This window comes from Homalodisca vitripennis, unplaced genomic scaffold (assembly GCF_021130785.1).
Source record: "Homalodisca vitripennis isolate AUS2020 unplaced genomic scaffold, UT_GWSS_2.1 ScUCBcl_5520;HRSCAF=12276, whole genome shotgun sequence".
NCBI classification, from domain to species: Eukaryota; Metazoa; Arthropoda; class Insecta; order Hemiptera; family Cicadellidae; genus Homalodisca; species Homalodisca vitripennis.
In genome coordinates, this window is record NW_025781628.1 from 1 (window position 1) to 20,697 (window position 20,697).

A 20,697-nucleotide genomic window follows, 5' to 3' on the forward strand; every position below is an offset into this window, starting at 1 on the left:
CAAAATTGCAATTCTTGTCAACAACGTGATTTTGATTATTTAGTAATGTTAAAATAAATTAAACTCGATAAAATTAAAAATCTTTCAGATGAGGTAGTTTTCTTTCAGTGAATACGTAAACAATCCAATACTAGAATTTTGTCAGTTGAAAATCTTCCTCTTTTTACATTTTCCAGGTATTGATCAGTAAAATCATTATTTACTTGCATTCTTAATCAGTTAGCTACGATTAAAAATAACTATGAATGTTTACCATCCTACGGTTTTTTTGTTCTTAATTGTGCCATTTATTCCAACAATATTGTTCTCAATTAATGTCTAGTCTATCCCAATGAAATTTTTCATAATAAGCTATGAGATTTAATATCTTTGAAAAGTGTATCAAATCAATACACATATTTTCCCTTTTTTGTATTATTCATAATCATCTGTCTGTGTTCTAAGGTTTTAGTTTTCCAATTTTCTCTCTATAAGTTTCCACTGGACAATTTTTCACAAATGATTAAGAAGAAAAGCATCAGACCTGAACTGATTAAAAGAAATATTTTCACCATGCAGAGTACTAATAAATTTAGATATAAATAATCAAAAATATACAACAGGTGTTTTTTCTTTTTCAGCCAGTTTCAGTAAAATTTGTATGCTTTAGTCATCCAAGCTTGTTATGGTGTGTTTTAGGTTTGAATATGTTTTCCGCCTCAACATCCAAAGTGTGAAGGACTGTGATCCGACCAAATTCAGCAAGGAAACTAAGCCCCATTATGTGAGTATTTCCCCCAACAATATCTCTGGCAAAATAAAAAGCTTAAAAAGCTCACACAGATGGCCCAAGCAGTTTTATTTTCAAAAGCTGTGAGAACATCACTTATTATTTGCTCTATTGCCTCAACAAAAGTTTTACCCTTTCCATTAACCATGAGTTATACAAAGAATGCTATCCAGGAAACTACTTAGTTGGTCATATACTAAAACTTCTAATGCTTTAGATAACACTGGAATCAATAAGGCAGGCCTATTGCACACAGGTCTACCTCCTAGACCATTGTTATAAATGGGACAGTCCTTTGAACATTTTAAAATAGTTGTAAATACTCCTTAATTAAAGCAAAAGTTTATACAATTAGTTAACACATGAAAAAAATCAATAAATAATATTTTTCATTACATTATTAGATATATCATAAATATCCTGACTATTAAATCTCTTAACAGCTCCTAAGACCTCATCAAGAGTCATTCAAAATTCGCACAATTATTGTGAGGATTGGAATTGTTTTCAAGCAGCGTATTTGGGCAAATATCCTCAATACCAGTTTGAAAAATGTGTGTGAAAGGATTCCAGAGAGCAGGATTTGGGAGGGAAACCTTTTAATAACCTGTTGAGTACTAACGGCTAAAACCATCAATGTACCTAGGGTCTACTAGAGTAAGCAACATTATCATTAATGTATTTGTGTGAGGTAGTAAAGAACTCTTTTTCCTTGTATTTATTCAAAAAATGTATTGAAACTTTATAAAATACCAAATAAGCATTATTTTAATTTTCTAGGTGTTAAAACTGTACATTTTGTTTTTTTTTTATTTGAATTTTGGCAAAGTATGATAGTTTTTTTTATACATGGGTACCCACAAAAAGCTACTGAAAATAACGTAACATTCGGAGGCATAGCTGTAATTATATGTTCTGTTGGTAGGAGCCATCACATTACAGCAATAATTACTTTGTGCAAATATACTTTTCTTACTGTAAAATTCAAATTTTGTTGTTGTATAAAAACATATTTTTTAATTTCTGAAGTGTAGAGAATATTCATACTCAGTTAATTTGCAACAAAATATCACTATAATGTCTTTTGTATTACAGTGAATATCAAGCAAGAACTATTAAAGTATTGTTCAGAGGACCAAAATTCAGTGGTTTTACAGTGTAATTTGTGTAAGCTCTCTTAGCCAGAATTGGTCATTGTGGTGCTATTTACTAATCTTGCTAAGGAAAATGCAAATTTTATTTAGTAACAATTTCTTGGATGTAGATTACGCGGAGGTATGCAGAGTTCAGCGCGGCCGTAGTGGGGATCAGTGAAAGTTTCCCAGACGAGAGGGTGACACGACTGCTTGCGCAGCTGCTGGACGAGGTGGAATGTTTCGTTCTGCGAATGGCGGCAATCTTTCCCCAACGTAAGGAGCAGCTCATCTTCCTCATCAACAACTACGACATGGTCTTGTCCATCCTTTATTGTGAGTAGCATAATTATGTAGTATTTTGACAGATTTATAGTTAACCTTACTCTTGTACAACCAAATAAATTTACATAATATATCAATAAAATAACGATAATTTTATTAGGAACAAAAGATATTATTTTAACCCTCAAAATGTTTTCTTCAATTTATACAGAGTCACAGTAATTTTCAGGGTTCCACTGAGCTTTCATAAAAATTCTAAAATTCATAATATTTATAAAGTGTGGCACATCATTTTTTAAGAAAGAAAAAACTGTAGAATCACTTGTTCAAAATTAAAAAAAAAAAATGTATGCTCTAAAATAAAGGAAAGCTGTTGCTTTGTAAACAAGCTTATATAATACAGCATGTTCTAGTGGAGAATTTTGTTACTAACAACACAATAGACATCCAATTACGTAATTTGTGATTACGTACAAAATTAGGGGTTGCGTAATATGATAAAATTAAAATCATTGGTTCCGTAAAATTATGTAATCCGCATTCTTTGGAAATTTTGGCGTTCTGTAAAATTACAGGATCCGCACTCAAAGTGTTACATAAATCCGCAGTTTGTATAAATTTGTAGACCTTTATTACTGACACTACAATGGGCCGATGGATCGGCCCGGCAGTCTCAATAGAAAAACACTAAGGACAAAGGTTTGCTCTTAGTACTCAAAGGGTTAACGGATGGTATCATTAACTTCATGATCCTATTAATCATTACTCCAGATATGAAGAGTTAACATTGTTTATCTATTGGTTTGTTCTAGAATTTATTCGTTTTACTAGAATATCAGACAAAATATAGTGTGTTTGCCAGAGCTTTTGCAATGCGTAACATTTACCAAGATAGTGAACATATAATAATTTTAATATATGAACTGTGCATTAAAAAATTATTAAACAATCATGTAGAAAAATTAAACACAAATAATGTCTTTTATATAAGCACATTAAACTTCTTTATTATCACATTAAAAGTTTTTGTTTCATCACTTCCATTAAATTTTATCCCATTATGGCTGCTGTTTCTGTCAAATTGCTTCTTTTTGATCATTTGTTGAACATGTTTAACGTACACTTTACTGTAGATACTGTACCGTACGTCCCACTCGGATAGTCAGACAATAACAGATTACCGTGGGTCGTTTATTATTCTTTCAAGGCTGAATTTTTTCGTGATACTTCGGTGAAAACCAGGGAGCGCGGTCATTGGTCACGGTGACCAAAACAAACGTGGAATGAAACCACGCCAGTCAGTGTTTAGACAGGACCAGCCATACTTCAGGGCTGACGAGTATTAGTATAAGATAGAATTATTTAGGGCACCAAAGTAATATATGGTGTGAATTATTATTAGGGCGAGCGAGAGAGGTGTTGGTAGGGTGTAGGACTGGCCAATTGATGATTTATTTCTAGGGATGATTTATGATACAACAGTGATATATTTTCCGGAAAGGCCAGAAGTGAACAGGTCAAGTGTCGAATTTAGATAGGACAAATTAATTCAATTGAAAAATTGGTACGTAATTGTGTGGTTGTAATTATGTAAGTAACTGTATCCAAGTCAAAACTAAATAATATAATTTCACACATTATTTGTAGTAATTGGCAAATCATAAAAGCTGGGCTGTGTTAGGGACGAGGCCACTTAGATGGTTAGGCAGTCGTAACCGTAATAACCACGATTTTAATACTTATTTTACGGACCTCCGGGGTTGACCGTCGCAATTAACACTGAAAGAAAAAAACTGACATTTAAATGAACGAGTGAGTGGATTAGTACGTATCACGAAGAACAAGATGACTAAATGGGTGATGGTAATTGTGGCAACTCATCTTCACCACATAACTTCACTTTTCCTTTTATTTGGTAATAGAAGAATGTCTGTGGGAAGTTAGTGCTCTGATTTTAAATGATTGTTATTTGTATACTTGCTTGATTAATTTACTGCAGGACGAGGACGCGAGATAGCTCGAAGGAGATGGACAGCTTCCGAGAACAGCTGAACAGCCGGAGTACAGAGTACGTCGAGGAGATTCTCAGTCCATACTTTGGAGGAGTTATTAGCAGTTTGTGAAGGAGGGAGAATCCCTTGTGGAAAAGGGTCAGGGTGACCAGTTAAAGAAACAAGAAAGTAAGTATAGATGGAAGTTTTGTCGCTATAACTTTTAAATAACACATTATGGCAGGTGTTTAAAGAGGTGTGTGTTTGAGTTTTGATCAGTTTTTTTCAGCTAGACTTATTTGAACGTTTTTGTTTGAGGTTGTCCTAGATTAAAAAAAGTTTATTAAAAATGAAAATTAAAAATTAACAAAAATTTATTTAAAATTGTGTAAGTGTGGTTGTAGAAAACCACAATACGTTCAAAATTACATAAATTAATTTACAATAATTGAAGTTTTAATTTTCCAATTTTATTATTATTTATCAGGAGAGCGGTGTTTACTTTCAGTAGTCTCTAGCTGTTGCACATCCAAAGATCAGTCACTGACTGTGGTAAATTAACAAATTCTGCCGTTAAACAATAAATAATATAGTGGTTTACAATATTACATGCCCAATATAAAGACTTTTTTAAAGCTTTATAATGTGATTATTGTCCAAAATTTATTAGACAATCCGGATCAAGATGGTAATTTAATAACAACCTTTTTGTCCATATAATCCTAAAAACTACACACATCAAAACAGTACACTTGTATGAAAATCGTATATTGTATATAATTTGATCTTAATAGGATCATAAGTTCCTAAGTTATGAATTTTGTAAGTAATTTAGTTCAAATGCACCAAAAACCTCGTACCTTCTTTCGCTATCAACATTATAAGAGGGAGTTATTCGTTTGTAAATGATTTATTTTATGTTCAACACACAGAAATAAAAAAAGCATAAATCCAACCAGCTTTCAGGCACTTTATAAAGAGAATTGCAGAGGCATTTTCAGAAGAAGCTAATGAAACTTTGATGTTAAATTAAAAAGAAAAAAACAATATGTACAACAATATTCAAAAAAACATTTTTAAAAACGTTAATTTAGCCCTCACTTCAGATATTCCTTTAAAAAAAATCATAGTTTCCTTAGTATGCAATTTTGTTGCCATGAATGAATTTGATGTTTATAATCAAGTTTTCCTTTACATTAAAGATTTTGTTAAAGGCTATTTTGTCCTTTACATAATTAAAATGTATTATGATTTTGAATAAAACAATTTAAAAATAGAAAAATGGTGGGGAGGCTGAGGTTGAAGTTTTTCTATTCATTTCTTTAACTCTGGTATATTGTAAGGCTTGCATGTATGTAAATATATAAATATTTAGCTAAGTAGCATAATAACCTAAGAGTATTAAATTCTTACTTAAATGAATTGTGTTTTTAACAAAAATGCTACAAAATATGCATTTTAGGCCTGGTATTTTTTGCAATATCAAATCTGTTTATCACTGATAAAAAATCGTACACCCTAGAATTTGTAAAAAATGTGTTAGTCCTTTTTTGCACTTTTATTTATTTTTTTAAAATAAAAAAACAAAGATTTTATTGCAACAATTTATAATTTAATTCTAAGCAATCGAAGCAATTAGAACTTATTTTTAAAATAGTAATTAGTAAAAACAGCACATTTTACAATATTATTTTAGTTTGGCCTCGTTCAAAAAAAAAAATGTATTATATATATTTTTAAATAGTGCAACCAGAAATTTTAAAAGAAAAAGGGTAAATTTTGGACAAAAGTGGCTGGCACAACAGGTATAGACGTGTGTGTAGGTCTGGCACTTTAAATGTAATGCAGACAATATTGTTTTGCACATACAGCTTAACAGTTTAGCATCATGTTTGAAGACAATCACAGCACACAATAAAAGATCCGATTATTTTGGTCATACCCAATAATGAACTCATGATGATTTGAACAGGTAAATCACTGGCAACTAGTCCAGTCATTCTCCAGCACCTGGAAGAAGTCACTGGAGACACTCCAGGAGGAAGTACTGAAATCGTTCCCCAGTCTGGTGACCGGCTTCTACGCTGCTGCAGCTAGCGTTGACTCAGCTGGTCCAGTACTACAACCCGGTTTCAGCAAGCTGCTCACGCCCAACGCCAAGGCACAGCTCACCAACATCCACCACATCATGGTGGAAGATCAAGAAGTACAAGAACCAACTTCTAGCATTCCAGCATCTGCCGCGGGTTTGTAGCACGCTGGTGTACAGTGACTGTGATTGTAAAGTGGAAGATGAAATTGTACATTCCTGTAAACGTCAACTCGGTACCTATTACATCATGAGGTGTACAAAATTAATGAACACGGCTCACGTTCTATAAAAATATTTGATACTGCGAATATATTTTACTGGTATTTATAGACAGATCAATAAAATATGGAATTCATACGCAAAGAAGGAATGTTCTGTTAAATAAGTTTAAATTAAAAGGGCTATAAGACAAGGATTTTATTGGTAACTACCTTCTAGGGTTCACTGATTTAAAAAGAACACAAAGACACATGAAGGTACACATATTTCGAAATTTTCAAATGGACTGCAATCTTTCTCAACACCTAGAGAGTATTTTAGTTGTTTGTCCACTTTGGGTTGCAGTGACACTGTGGGAAGCAGTGTTGCCAATTCACTTTTTCTAGACACTGTTATCACTTTATAACTGTTGATAATGTATAGGTACTATGTTATATAACTATGGAAACTGGGGAAAGCTACCAACAAGTGACTAACCCAAAGTGTAGTACAGACACTAGAATCCTCTCTATTGGTTGAAAAAGATAACAGTTCACTCAAAAATTTCTAAATATGTGTACTTTCATGTGTTCTTTCAAATCAGAGGATCCTAAAAAAAAATAGAATAGGCAGAGAAAAATATTGAGCCTTCACAATTTTGTGAGCCTTCATGTTCAATATAGCGGAGTAAATTTTATTGATCATGTCTACACCCTCGTCTGAAATGAGAATGACAAAAAAATTAAGTGAAAACAATGCAAGATGGTGTTTATATTATTTTGTAATATTGATTTTTTAACTCACATTAGTGATTGGCTGTTGTGCTTTTTAACACTGTCATGTTGACCGACTTTGTAAATTTAGTATAGATATTGTTATACGTTCATGAGTTCATTAGATTTTATTTATAAATATTGTTATGTTAATGTGTTTCCTCCGTTGTTGATTGTCTGCAAACTAAAGTCATCTTAAACTAATTAAATATATAAAAAACACCTGATATTTCTTATTTTATTCTTCCTGCAATTGTCTGTTACAGTGATGTACAAGGATTTTCCGGAAAGTATCCGCTATTTTTATATTACTGAAAAAAATCAGCTTACTGATCGCAAACCGAACTTAAGCCTTTTTCAAAGTAATCTATTGGATATGATGCATTTGTTCAAAACAATCCTCCCACTTTGAGAAAAAAGTTGTAAAGTCCACCTTTGATGTCAATTTTTGCTTCACTGTCAAATTCAGTTTGACCTCTTCAACTGTTTGAAATTTGATTAAGCGGAGATTTCTTGGTAACAACCAGAAGTGACACATATTTGGATGGAGGATGTGGTACTTGGTTCTTGTGGTGTTTGGCCAAAAAACTGTTGAATCGTATGAGAGGAATGAGTCAGCGCATTATCGTGGTCAAGCATCTAGTCTCCATTGGCCCACAATTCAGAATGTCTCACCATACTGCATTCCTGGGATGTCCCAAAACTTCAAGGTAGTAAACTCCTCGGTGATAATGTGGTCCTCTGGAGCATATGTACTACACCTCTGTGTCCAAAAAAACACTGTGATTTTGCTGTGCTTTTTGGGTTCTGGGTTCCAGGTTTGATACAGGCTGATGATAAGGCTTTTGTTTCCAGATTTTAGTCACAAACAGACTCATCACCAGAGGGTGGTCTTGATTTCATGCAAGTCTTGAGCAATTTTGGGGTGAATTTTGCAATCACTTGTTGGACAGAATTTCGGCAACCTCTCGCACTCTGTTAATAAATTGTCTCAAGACTAACTAGAATGCTGATCACTTTCAATAAACGATCACTGCCACTTTTAAAACGATTGAACCACACATTCATGAATGTCAGGGACGTAGCAACCCTGAAAGGCTTGCTTGGTCATTTAAGTCCAGGGTGTCTACTACTGAGACATATTGACCAATCAGTGACCTTCAAAGCAAAAGATTGGTGCCCTTTAATGGCATTTTTAAAACAATTACAAAAGTTATGTACAAAATGAAACATCTGTACAAAGCAATATTTTAGGGCATATTTCGCTATCATACATGTAATGTATGCATTTTTGTAAAAAAATCAAGACAAATACAAACTGAAAGCAAAATACTATTGACAAAGGCATGATAATTTGGCCATCTATCTATGCCTTTATATACACAAAGTACAACATGTTAGCGATCCGTACTTTGCTTTCTGCAATTAGTTGTTCCTACTTTCTTGTATTTAACCCTTTTAACCCCGATGTCCATATAGTGCAGACATGAACTTTTTATTATTTAATAACCACCTATTCTACCAAATGCTTTGAAATTCCACAGACTTGTGTAAAATGATGTATTGCATCAAAATATAATTGTCTGTAAAGTTTTGACTTCGTATTTTGTCAGCCTGTGATTAAGAAATTGCTATTCATCTCAGCTTCTGCTGATTGTGGCATGCAGCTGAATTTCACTACGTTGTGAATATTCCACTTTGTATAATGTTATTAGGTTAAAACAGTTTAAAGTACGACAGTTAAATATGAGATTGTTACTTATTTTATCTGAAAATGAGTAAAACGAATTGTTTCAAGTCTCCCCGTAATCGAAAATACACCAATTACTAACTTAGTTGCAAGTGGTGTGGATGTGGGGCATTGACGACGATTTGAGTGATAGCTATCTTGACATCTCTGAAAACATATTCTAGATGTGTAAATATTATATTAAAAAGTTTTTTAAATATAGGCTATAAACAGTTTTAATTATTTTATGAGAAATAAATTTAACATAAACTTTTTATGTTAAGTAGTATGATTTTTCAAAGCTAGTCTTTCATTTACTTGCACAAAAATGGCAATGGCAATTACGAGTATATGTATATTTACAAATACATATAAACAAAAAAATTCAACATATTATTTTGTTTCTCTCATATTTTTTGTGAACTGCATTTAATAAGAAGTAAAACTAAAAAATAATTAGCTTGATATGTTTAAAAAATAATCAAGTATGAGTTTTTTACATTTTCTCCAGAAATGGCTTGGCATTTTTGGCACATCACTTGATGTAACGGCTGGGGGTTTAAAAGGCTTTGATATTTTTTTTTTTATGATAACAAATTTTATTATCATATAAAATTCAAAAACAATATTCCCTACATCACCTAAGGGTGAGGTTTTGGCTGTCAATACAAGTGGTCATGTATTCCATTCCTATTATTGGAGAAGACGTTAAGAGATGAAATGAGAACCAAATGAAATAATGCATCAGAAAAATATATTGCATTTGAATAGTTCCATATACAACCTATAACTTAATTTTATGGCAACGTTAAAACAAAGAGGAAACATGTAAGCTATAGGTAATTTAGAAATAACTGTAAAACTGACTTCAATTTACAAACAAGTTTTTTATTTTAAAACTTAATTTATACAATGCAGTTTTGTCTATCACAAATTATAATATTGTATATAATAAACCTTTTATTGGTGTAAATTTTACAAAATAGTGGTGTACACACATTTATTGAGGGCAATATAAAAATAATTTAAAACACATTTAATTAACCGTATATATATTATAAATAGAATATAACCTCTTTAAGTTACATTTTCCAACCTCTTTGAGAGGCGTTTCTACAGGGGAAATGACTACCAAGCTTAAAATTCCAAATAGTACAAGAATTTTTAAACCAGTCTTCGAACATTTTTTTAAAAGTACATCAACTAACTAGGTTTAGTTTTATTCACTAATGCTAAACATTTCTACTTTAAAAGGCACGGTTACGTTATATTTACATGAATATAGCTGTAAAACACATTTATAACTATTCAATTCATGACAGATAAAATATTGTTTAAAAATATAACGTTACAAGTTTAACTAAATAATAAGAAGCACCTGAGGTTGGACAAGTCATGATGCAGGTTTATTATGGAAGGATAACGGCGTTACGGACATTTACTACCGTTATTTGTAACAACAGTTGTAAGTTTAATGTTTCTTTTTTTTGCACGCTTAATCGTTTGTTATAAAAATCTGACACCTGAAGAAGAGTGTATATACCTGGTCTATTATAATGTTTACTGTTGTTTCTGCAACATTTCTATTATTTAAATTTTTTTACTTCACACTGTGAACTTTTATTTTTTTTCATATATTTCAATGTCTCATAAGGTTTCAAAATGGTTACCGTTAGAATTTTGAAAAGGAATAGCCATGGCCATACTTTAAAATGGTATAGAACTAGTAAATTGTGGAAATAATTGTATCACGGTAACTGCTGTACATATTAAATACATTCATTTTTCACTAGGCAGCATTTTCATTGCCATTTGACTAGATTCAGCATAAGCTTGACTTGCCGCAGCATCGCCTATCAAAAACAGGCTCCTCACATCAGGTAAATTGTGTCAAATTTTTTAACAAATTACACGTTTCGGCTCATGACACTCCATTATCTAATTTTAAGCACAAATTGACCACCTGGTTACAGAATAATCCATTTTATTCTGTAGAGGAGTTTTTACAAACTGATGTTTGCCTTATCTTTTAAGCATAAGTAGCCTATTTATCTGTCTAATTGTTCATTCATGAAATGTCTTATTTATGTATCTTATTTAATAGCCTGTTTTTAATGTATAAATGTGACTGTGCCTATTTCATTGTAATGATCAATGGCAATAAAAGTATTTGACTTTGACTTTGACTTTGACTAAGCTTGGTACAAAGGCTATGATTGCATATTGCATAAACGAGTTTATTAGGTATTCTCAACTAATTGTGGTCATTTGCATTTTTATCTCTCCTATTTTATAACATATAAAAGTTTTCATGGGTTTTTTCAAGCAACTTTTTTCCTAACTCAATTTTTGATAACTCTACAAATTTCAAAATGAGCGGCCACTCCAAATCTGGTACAAACGGTTATATCTTATTTGTGTATATCATCTTAGAGCAAACCAAAAAAGAGTTTTATTGTGGTACGGTAATTTCTAACATGTTTGTATTTGCAAAAGTTATAGAAGTATACAATAACAACATTAAACGATCATAATTAAATATGTTACACATAATTTCTGATTGATTGTAACTAAATCAAGTTCACGTTTTAACAAACAAATTTATATGCTTAAAACAATTATTTTTTTGTCAAGATGATGGAGTTTTTAAATATTTGAATGTATTAAAAAGTATATTAACATATCAAACCTTTCAGAGTCATTCCATCAGGTTTGCACAAATTTATCATCTAAACTAACAGTTTTGACACTGTGAGATGATGATGACAGTTCAGACTAACATGTTCAATTCTTGAATGCAAAACAATCCGAATGAACTGAATGATTTGTTTTTGCCCAGATATGTTAGGAGAAACAGTTCACAGACAACAGAATTTTGCAAAAGTAAAAAACCTTTAATCTTTCAGAACAAGAAGATTCGATAGGCTAAAATTATGTAGAAGCCATAATTTTATAGAAAATTTCAGAGTATGACACAAAATGTACGGAAATTATTTAATATAAATTGTCAAATCTGAAATATTCTTTATGAGAAATAAATGGAATTTGTTTTATAATTTTGAATAATAGTTCTAGTTTTAATGATTATTTACATGATGCCAGAATTAATAATTTGAATAAAATTCTAAACATTGAAAAGTTGCCCACAATCAAGATATAATGTAAAAAAGAGCATAAATTATTTCATAAAACCATTTCAAATACATGCAATTAAAGGGTAAACTAAAAGTATTTTTGTGCTGCAGATCTGTCCTAAACATTTTTTTAATCAGTTTTACATTAGAAATAACATTTTCTTAATACATATTTCTCTAGAGTAATAAAATCAATTTTTATTTTTCCTATGTAGTTAAAAAAACACAAATTCATGTGAAAAAGTATTTTAAAACTACCTCAAATAAAGCAGTTATATATTATTCAATTTTAAGATTATATATACTTTTATTATAATTTCATAAATGCAAAAATATGCTGTCAGAATACATAAAATAAATCCCTTTATTCAAATTCAAATTCAAAATTTCTTTATTCAGCCATGTAACAGATTACAAGAATAGCGTCACAATAAATCTCAATATAAATTTATAATTGCTATATTAAAACATAAAAATCAGTTTGACACTCACTGAAAAAGTAAGATTTGGCTATGTAGCCTTCTACAGAGTAAGTTAAAACAATTTTTAAATCAAGACAGTTATTAGTTAAGGTAATTATTAGGTAATTTAAGGGCAGTCCGACCTCCATAAGAACATAATGTTAACTTGGGAACCTATATCTCTGTAATGGTTATAGATAGAGTCCTGATTTTTATTTTACTTATTAAATAGCTTATAATCTAGGTCTTATCATGAGGTTTTTAAATTTGAAAAAAAAATTAAAAAGTTATAATTTTTTTATAATTTATTGTTTTTAACTAACTTTTTTATAAGTAAAAATGTTTACTGTGCCTCATTGACAAGAGATATTTATAAAATTCCCATGAGGGGAACTAGGCAATAGTAAGTAGAATACTGTATAAAAATTTGACTGGGGTAGGCCTAGTAGTTTTTGAGTTATAGGGCCCCAAAAGTTAAAAAATAACAAGTTTCGGCAAATCAAGAAAAAGCAAGAAGGTAGCATATTTTGGACTCATACCTTGGTTTAATGATGGCCTGCACTGTAGGAAGGGTTGTCTGGATCCTCTGCTTCTTGATACAGATCCTCCAGCTTCCTTTTGGCTAAAGTCCTTGATTGCCTGATTTTTTTTTTCAATGTCGGTAGCCGCTTTATCTGCTTTGCGAATCCGCTGGGTGTCGAGACGTTTTAAAGCTAACCGCATATTCAGTCCTGGTTCTAGCCCAATGTGCTCTAAAACTTTCACTTTGGAGCTGTACCCATCATTGAATGATAGGACTGCCTCATAGACACCTAGCCTAAGAGCACCTAGTGTAACAAAGGTGCGTTTAGGGAGCCGAGCCCAAATGACATTATTCATAGACTCATTAGGATTTTGAGATTTTCCTTTGAGACATTTTCTGAGTAGTTCTAGGCTGCACAAAGATTTAAAAATAGGTTTGATTGCTTTCATTAGAACAGGTGAGAGGTGAAAATGCTGGCTGTGGTCATATTTAGTTTTTTCTTTGGCGGCTTTGTTATACTTACACCATGTGTCTTCGGGTTGTCTGGGCATTAAAATATGTAAAGGCGTATCGTTAGTAGACTGAACATGACAGTACAACGCCCAAACTGCTCGCCTCATGGCTTCCACGCTGTGTGTATTCCTACGGATGGCTAGTCCATAGTATATTTGGATTTGTTGGATCGCCTTCCCTGTTAGCCTTACCTTTCCCAGAAAGAGATTTTCCGTCAGAAAGCTTCAAGCCTTTATTTTTCATGATAAAGTCCCTTATTCTTGTCCCCATCCTCTTCTGGACGTGTCCTACACATTCCAACTTCTGAATGGACACATCTGGGCCATTATGGTGCTTCTGCCACAACTGCTGCATAGCCATTGGAGTCACCATCTCCAAGGTACTCCACATAGCGAACACCGTATTTAGTCTCGGATCTTTTGAACATTGCAGTCGCACCTTCAGCTTCCATACCTCCACTGCTACCTACATAATTTGCCTTGCATATTTCTAAGTGTTGGTTGCTTGTTCTCTGAGGGCAGTTACAGTATTTTGACATTGAATAAATATCTATTACTTTACCCGTATCTGCTGAAGTAATTGTGACAACGCCATTTAGCGAGGTGTGGCCTCGCTTTTGCCAGCTTCCGTCAACCGCAACACATAAGTCATTAGAATTTCCATTTTCAATAACTGCTTCTGTCACTGCTCTCTTCATAGAGTTTTCACACACACTTTCTACATGGCTGGACAAAAACTGTTCATGTTGATTGAACTTGCTGGGCGGAGCGGGTAAATTCATCATGCCGCAAAGAGTTTGGGCAGCAGTATAGCCCTTTCCTATTACACGCAAGCCGTATACTAACCTTAGGTTCAAGTCATAGTAGCATTGTGAACTTTTGCTTGGTGCCTCAATAGGCCTAGGCCTAATATCTGTTGCTTTGGGACAGTTGTCAAAAGCTTTTGTCATGCCACAGCTACAGGAGACGGAAATTTGTACTGCGAGCCCTGCTAATGGTTTTCGACTAAATGATAGGTTGCCATGACAAACCCTACACACTGCAACATCTTTCAAAACTGATTCTAGCTGTACAATGTTTACTATGTCATACTGTAAGGTATCAGTTGAATTATCATAGCAGGCTAGGTTAGGGCTCAATTTCTCATTGGATGTGGAAACAACTTTGGGTGTTCTAGGCCTATCCTCTTCATTACCTGAAGTTACTACTGTTTTCTTGCTACGAACAACAGTCTTCTTCTTGTAACATAGTTTCTTAGTTCCTACTCTCTTCTTATTACCCATTTTAATCTACATTCAATTACAATAAACTCCTTTACAAATAAAAACAACAGGGAAACTTGCAAATCACAAAACACAGTATTTCAAAACTTCACAATAACCTCCAACATAAAATAATAACAACAGATGACATCTGTCATATTGCTGACAGTGTGTGATATCAGCTAAAAACCAGACTAAAAGCAAAACAGTACCAACATAACAAAACCAATTAATATCTATTTTATAGATTGTTGTTTACTATAAGGAGTGGTGCTCAACGCCAAACAACAGTTGCAAGCCTTTATATATATATATTTTTTATATAAGGTTAATATTATAGTAATAAGGTATATTATATACCATTTTAAAGAGAAAATTCTAAAGAATATTAATAAATAAAAAACCAAAATTCCCCAAAAAAAATTTTTTTTCATGTCAGACTGCCCTTAAGGGGATTTTATACATTTCTAAACATTACCCAACAATACTTAAATGTTACTTACATATTGAAACAAAAAAAGTCTTCAAAAGAATACAAGGATAATGTTAATAAATAATTTTTAAGTAGTTTTTTGAATTTTTCATAATTTTGCTCATTTTGAATATTGAGAGGAAGGTTAAACAAAAATTTTGTGCCAATGAAACCAGTTTTCTTTTCATAAAACTTCAGCCTATGTTGTTCCACATATCTGCTACGTCTTAAATTATGATCATGATGATTTAAAATACTAATTGGGTTGTTGTATTTTTTTACGTATAAAACAGTTTCATAAATGTATAGATCATATACAGTTAAAATTTGAAGTTGAGAAAAGTATGGTTTCACTGTATCTCTTTGTTTTAGGTTAAAAATTATTCTTAGAGCTTTTTTTTGTTGTAATAAGATTCTGTCCAGATTTCTTTTAGTTGTGGCTCCGTATATTCCTATATTGTAAGACATATGGGAAATTTACCATAGCAAAGTAGATGGCTTTCAATGTCTCAATGCTACACACCCTTGACATTTGGCGTAAAGCAAATAGACCGGAGGACATTTTTTTTACCACATAATCAACATGTTTCTCCCAACCCAAAATTCCGATCTAATATTATTCCAAGAAACTTTGTATTGTCTACTTGATTCAATTTTGAATTTTCTAAATATATGTTAGGCTCAAATTGTAATCTTGATTGTTTAGTACTGAACGATACAAAATTTGATTTATTTGGGTTTAGCAAGAGATTCTTGGAACTCAGGAAATCTTTAACAGTTAAAAGGTTTAAAAAAGACAAAAGCTCAATGTCTTCCTGTTTATTACCTGAAACCGTAATACTTGCATCATCAGCATAAAGGCATATTGAGCCTCCACCTGGAACCGTCCCAGGGAGCCCCTTTAAATAACAGAGAAATAAAAGAGGGCCCAGGATAGAAACCTTGAGGAACGCCATGTTTAACTATTTTAAATTTTGAAAAATAGGTTCTAATGTAATTATATTGACTTCCAGCATAGTTTAAAATGTGTTGGATTTGAGTACACTGCTGTCTATTCTTCAAATATGACCTAAACCAATTGTATTCCTTGCCTTTTATATTAAAATCACTAAGGACATTAAGCAACCCATCATGTGACACACTGTCGAATGCTTTGGTAAGATCAAGAAAAATTCCAATAACTTTTTCATTTCTGTCAATTGAGTCTATAATCGATTCAATAAATTTAACACTTGCTGTAGCTGTGGATCTGCCTGGTCGAAAACCATGTTGCTCGTTATCAAGTAACTGATTTAGTTCCAAATATTTCATAAGCTGGTTATAAACTACTTTTTCATAAACCTTTGAGAATACGGGTAACAATGATATAGGTCTGAAACTTGATGGGTCATTTGTGTTTCCTTTTTTATGAAGAGGTATTACCTTAGCAATTTTTAATTGACATGGGAAAAAACCAGAAATTAATGATGAATTAATAATGTGCGTGAGTGGCCTGGAGATGAGCGGGAACGATTGTTTTACCAAAGCCATTGGAATATCATCAATACCAGTTGAAAATTTATTTTTAAAAGTCATAACAATTTTTTTTACTGCATCTTCATTAAACAGATTCAAAAGTGAATTTTCTTGAACTTTGTGTTTTAAAGGACAACTCACTAACAATTTTAGGTTGGATTGTTTGGAATTACTAAATTATCTACAGCATTTACAAAATAATCATTAAAAATATTGCTGACAAGGTTTGGCTCTGATACAGTTTTGCCCTCTACAACAATATGTATATTTTCATTTGTTTTAGTAGTGTTTGTCAACTTCAGATTTTATAATTTGCCATGTAGATTTTGATTTATTTGTAGAATTCATTATTTTATTATCCAAAAAACTGTTTTTTTTTCATTATCAATTTGCAATTTAACTTCTCTTTTTAACTGTTTAATTTTCTGTTTTAAAAACTCGGTTTTCAGCAATCTATTACTCTTTTTCAAGTTTCACAATTTTCATCATTTTTAATTTTTACATCATTTGAAATCCATTTAACATTGTTATTTTTTTCTATTGTTAGTAGTTTGGGAAAGCTAGTTTCAAAGGCATAAGCAAATTTACAATAAAAAACATTGTATTTAGTTTCAACAGTAGCTTGATAAACATCTAACCAATTTTCGTGTGCCAGAAGTTTAAAAAATAAATCTGTGTTAGCCTTCGTAAATTTCCTACAGTATTTTTTAGTTTTATGACCAAACTCATTTTCCAAACCATAAATTTCCAACAACTGTCCATCATGGTCTGATAAGTGTGTTATTATTCCCGATATTTTTAACTTTTTACATTTAATGTTAGTGATAAAGTTATCTATTGCAGTTTCAGATTCTGATGTAACTCGGGTAGGAAAATCTACTTTATACTCGAGATCATAAGAACGTAAAATATTAACAAAGGCATTATAAGTTTTATCCTTATTCAAAACATTTATGTTTAAGGTCACCTGCAATAAGGATATTTTTTGTATTTTTTGCACAATAAATCACAAAGGAAATCAAATTTATAAAAAAAAGATTCAAGTAAGCATTGTTGGGGGGATCTGTATATACATACCAAGATAAATGAAAATGTGTTTACAGTTATTTCTGATAAACAGCATTCAAATTCTTTCTCCACCAAAAGATTTTGTATGGCAGGAATTGATACTTTTTTACTCTTGATGCAATTTTTAACTAATATCAATACACCACCGCCCCAATGAATGGACATCTACTAAAAAAGGAACACTTTTTGTAATTTTGTACATTTAAATAAGTAATTTCTGTTTCGGTCATTTTATGTTCAGATATTGCGACAATATCAGGTTGAATTTCCTCTAGATTAATTTTTAATATGTTTAGGCGTGATGATAAATGTTGAACATTGTGATGTAGTATTTTAAGAGATTGAAGTTGAGTGCCGTTTAGATTATTGTTTAAATTGTAATAGTCATTACCAAAAGTATTATTGCTATTGTTATTAAAATACATTGAGTTTAAATTGGTCTCTACTTATTAACATCTATACTAAGATTATTATAAACAGATGCAGAAGCGTCTTCATTGTCATAAAACATTAGTTTAAACCTAAAGGAGAAGAACATAAATCAATAACACTAGATTGCCCATGAATTTTTCCACTTTCACTGGCCACTTCTTCTAACATATCTAATGGTGGATCTGCACTGCAGTCCAAAGGTGTCTCAGTCGGTGAAGTAGTTTCCAATGTTTTATTTGGACTGTCAAACGGTTGGTTCCTCGGCGTAGCTAACCTCACTTCGCTCAGATTCTGCTCATCGAAAGGGTTTGTTGGACATGAGATAATGCAGTCATCAAAAGAATTCACACAATGGTTTGCTCTTCTAGATGATGTTGAAGGCTCTTCTTTTTGTGCTGTCATCATGGAATGTCCTTGAAGATGTTGGATGATGGTTTCCATCCTCTTCATAAAATCAGGATGCTCTAAACCATTGTATAATCTTCTTGTTGATCTTTCTTCATAAGACACAATTGTGACATCTACTCCAGAGGATTTTTGAAATTCTATGAGATTTGATAAGAAATGTTCCAGTTGTATGTTATCCCTAACACAGCCCATTGTTGAACAAATGAGCTGTTTGTGTCCTCTATTTATGAAGTCTTGCAGCGAATTGATGGAAAGCTGTGTCATAGTCTGCAGAGGTTGGTTTCTCAAAATGTTTTGTCTTTGTAACGAGACCATAAATACCAGCTTTGCCCTTTTCTTGTTGGTAGGTTAAGTGGGAATTTAAGAGATGAGCGGTTGATGGCTTGCCAAAGTTTCTGCCAAAAAACTACTGCAACGCCTGCTGTCATGTGTCTGTCCGATCCAATATCCGCTGATATACAATGGCTGAAAGCTGTGTTAGGGTCATTTCTGAATTCTTTTATTACTTTACTCATATCTTCTTGTATAATTTTAATTTTGCTAGATTTGGTGATGATTGGGTTTCTGTTGGCTTGAGACACTTGATCTTCTTCTATTAGTTCATGAAGTACAGCACGACTAGTGATGGGGGTTTTGGGGTACCTGGTGCAATACGATATCTGCTGAAGGGTTTTTGAGCTCAGCAGCCACACTCAGTGATGTTACACACTGCTCTAATACCATACGATGTTGCCTCATTTCTCTCGTAGCTCCAACAATCATTTGACAAATCTTTTCCTTCCCAAGCTTGTTGAGGTGAAGACCGTGTTTGGTGTAGAAATGTCTAGGCAGTCTGTGAAGAGGCAGTATAGAGACAGCTTCAGCACCAGTAGACCATTTCATCAAGTTATCATTGATGTGTGAAATTTGTTCATCTAAATGTGGTTTGTCGTGTCTCATTGTTAAGGTTGCCAGTATGAGATTTGTATGTTTAGTAAAAGAATGTACTTCTTTAAGTTGATTGACGATGCTATTAGGTTGTTTTTTTCCCACATCATTGGTTCCTCCAATGACCACTACATAGTCGTTAGCGGTGAAATCATGTGTAAGCTGCTCAATGTCACTAGTCACATGTTGTAGTGGAGCTCCAGGTCTCGTTATCACAGTCACATTATCGAATGATCTACTTTGGACCCCTCTAAACAAGTTTTTACCATGACTGTCTGATAGAATCAACACTTTCCTTTGGAGTTCTGTGTTATGTGCAGAGGTTTCTTTGTGTTTCTTTCTTTTTAATAATAATAATAATTCATTAATATTCTCAAAATATGAACTGAATATTTCAACAAAATTTAATACAGCACAATAATTGTGTTAAATTCGACCTTTGAAATGTAATGTTAATAATACATTATTTATTACATAAGCTACAATAACTAATTTCTATTATTTAATTCTTGCTTGTTTCTGCTCTTAATGTTTTACTCTTTTTGTAGACAGTATCCCTAACACAGGCACATCCTTACGTGGTATCAATATTTCCCTTATTATTTAAAATTTATTGATCTAATTATTAGTATTAAAGAAAGAAAGAAAAGAATCTAAAAGGATTTAACCTACTTTCTATATTGTATTACTCTAAGGTACATGTACTTCTTGGAAGTAAATTAAGTAGAATACGATTTTTATTTTTTGTATTTGTGTTTTGCGGTTATTGTAAATAAATTAAGATATGTCATAGTATTACTTCTTTTAAGCAGTCGCAATACAATTTTGTTGAAATATTCAGTTCATATTTTGAGAATATTAATGAATTATTATTATTAAAACGAGCACTTTCCACTTAGAAAATTAAAATTGCAAAACTTTTCACCAACAAGTGACTTGTCAATGTGACAGGTGTAACATTTGTACTGACAATGAACGAACAATGATTTTGGGTAATCCATATCATCAATTAT

At 32.2% G+C, this 20,697-nt stretch overlaps 1 protein-coding gene across 1 annotated transcript; it reads left to right on the forward strand.

The window, feature by feature from the left end:
* Positions 1 to 657: 657 nt before the first annotated feature.
* Positions 658 to 2,261, forward strand: LOC124373423 (vacuolar protein sorting-associated protein 52 homolog). Its single transcript, XM_046831796.1, has 2 exons — positions 658 to 763; positions 2,034 to 2,261. Exons 1-2 carry the CDS (start codon positions 665 to 667, stop codon positions 2,244 to 2,246), a joined length of 312 nt encoding a protein of 103 aa, XP_046687752.1. The 5' UTR covers positions 658 to 664; the 3' UTR covers positions 2,247 to 2,261.
* Positions 2,262 to 20,697: the final 18,436 nt, after the last annotated feature.